Source organism: Morone saxatilis, unplaced genomic scaffold, assembly GCF_004916995.1.
Source record: "Morone saxatilis isolate NCDOM2014 unplaced genomic scaffold, NCSU_SB_2.0 Contig22, whole genome shotgun sequence".
NCBI classification, from domain to species: Eukaryota; Metazoa; Chordata; class Actinopteri; family Moronidae; genus Morone; species Morone saxatilis.
In genome coordinates this window covers 879,304-880,993 of record NW_023339785.1, presented here as the reverse complement: position 1 = coordinate 880,993, position 1,690 = coordinate 879,304, and the positions used below count along the sequence as shown (strand labels likewise).

Sequence of the window (1,690 nt, the reverse complement as noted above, 5' to 3'; positions counted from 1 at the left end):
AACTACCTAAAATGACAGGAACCCTCCTTGGGAAAAATGTATTTGACGTGTACTTTGATTATTTAGTTTGTCTTATCTGCTAACATGGAGACAGCAGGCTATATTACCTTTACTGCAGTCAGCCACCAGAGGGTGATACAGGTGTTTTGGCTTCACTGTTGGAGTGCTGGCGTGTTGTCCAACTTTACATACGTCAGTGGTTCAAACAAAGCCCAATTCAAAAGGTTAGGTGTAGTAAAAGATCATGGTCTGGGTTACAATAACATTACATTATGTAAATCACGTGATGTAAATGACGCTGCAAGTCATGTGATGCACCTAACTTAACCTAAAACCTAAAATAACTCAACATTAACTGTTAGTTACATGTTGGAAACTCCAGTGACCTGGGTGAAAGTCCTGAGTTAGTTTGAGCCATCCCCACCACATCCAGGTGTGGAACTGCTTCTTATAGTAGATGCCCTGAAGCAGATGGGTTTCCATGGAAGCCCGGTGCGCTGGGGGCTGTGACAAAGCGTCAGTATTTAACGACATGGGAATGAAACTCCAAAATACAGAGATGTATGAAATATCTTTATTGTGGTCAGTTAGAAATGTTTTCAAGACTCAGTCTTTAAATACAAAATGGTCAAAGTTAAATAAATAAATACAAATAGAGTGCATAAATATAATAAATAATGACATAGAATGACGACAGCTAGCAGATTGCGTCTCTCACAGAGAAACAGAATCAATGAAACAGACAGTGAGACAGACAGATGAGACATTCCAGTGTTGGCGTTGAGTTGGTGTAACTCAATCTCTCAAACTCTGATGGAGGCCACCAGCATGTGCAACTGATCCAGGTGCAGTTTAGTTTCCTTCCTGATCAGCTCCCAGGATGCAGCACTTCGCCCCTGTACACACAGAACAGCACTCAGTTCCACTACTTTACCCAGTGAACACAATTTTACAGTGCATAGTAACACAGTACGTGTACTTACGGTGCGGTCCAGAGTGCATCTGGCCAGTCTCTTGTAGTATCTTCTCAGTCTGTTGTCCGCTCGCTTCTTAGTTGACACCTGAAGACAAAAACACAAGTGAGATTGTTTTTCTGTTTGGTGGTAAAACCTGAAGCTAAAGATAAAGGCTGTTGTATCGGATTCAGCATATTCAGTTAAAGAGTATAGTAGTCATTTGGTAATATATGAGTCAAATAGGTCAAATATAAGAGGGTGTATGTCACTTGAAGTGTAAGCACTAAGGACTTTAAGTGTCAGTTGAGATGTCAGTGCTGAAAGGAGCTGAAACGTTGCTTGAAGTGTCAAAAGAGCTGGAATGCTGATGTCAGTGCAAGTGAACAATGAAATTAAAATATAAGTACTCAAAGTGCCATTTAAAATCCAAGCACAGTCCATAAACTCAAATATGTCAGTTAAAGTGTCTCCAAAAGGACTTTAAGTATCAGTTAAAGTGAAGAGCTGAAAGGAGTTGAAGTGTCTGTCTGTCTGTCTGTCTGTCTACTCACACAGCTGTTAAGTCCGTGCGTCTGGCTGTGGATGATTATCAGGAAGTGTTCGGTCTTGACGGCATCCCAGGTACTGGAGGTGAAGTTGTCATAGAGATCAGAAATCAGCTCCAGGCTGTCTCTGATGAAAACCAACTGGGACTCCCTCTGGAGAGAGAGCACAAGACAGAGAGAGAGAGAGAG

At 41.6% G+C, this 1,690-nt stretch overlaps 1 protein-coding gene across 1 annotated transcript in view; it reads right to left on the bottom strand.

Annotated features, from left to right (window-relative positions):
- Positions 1–803: 803 nt before the first annotated feature.
- Positions 804–1,690, bottom strand: part of LOC118333919 (interferon a3-like) — a 2,032-nt gene continuing 1,145 nt past the window's right edge. The window contains exons 2-4 of the mRNA XM_035669739.1: positions 1,508–1,654; positions 984–1,061; positions 804–896 (exon numbers count right to left, since the gene is read on the bottom strand). Of these exons, the coding sequence (XP_035525632.1) occupies positions 804–896; positions 984–1,061; positions 1,508–1,654 (318 nt within the window). The remainder of the gene's footprint in view (positions 897–983; positions 1,062–1,507; positions 1,655–1,690) is intronic.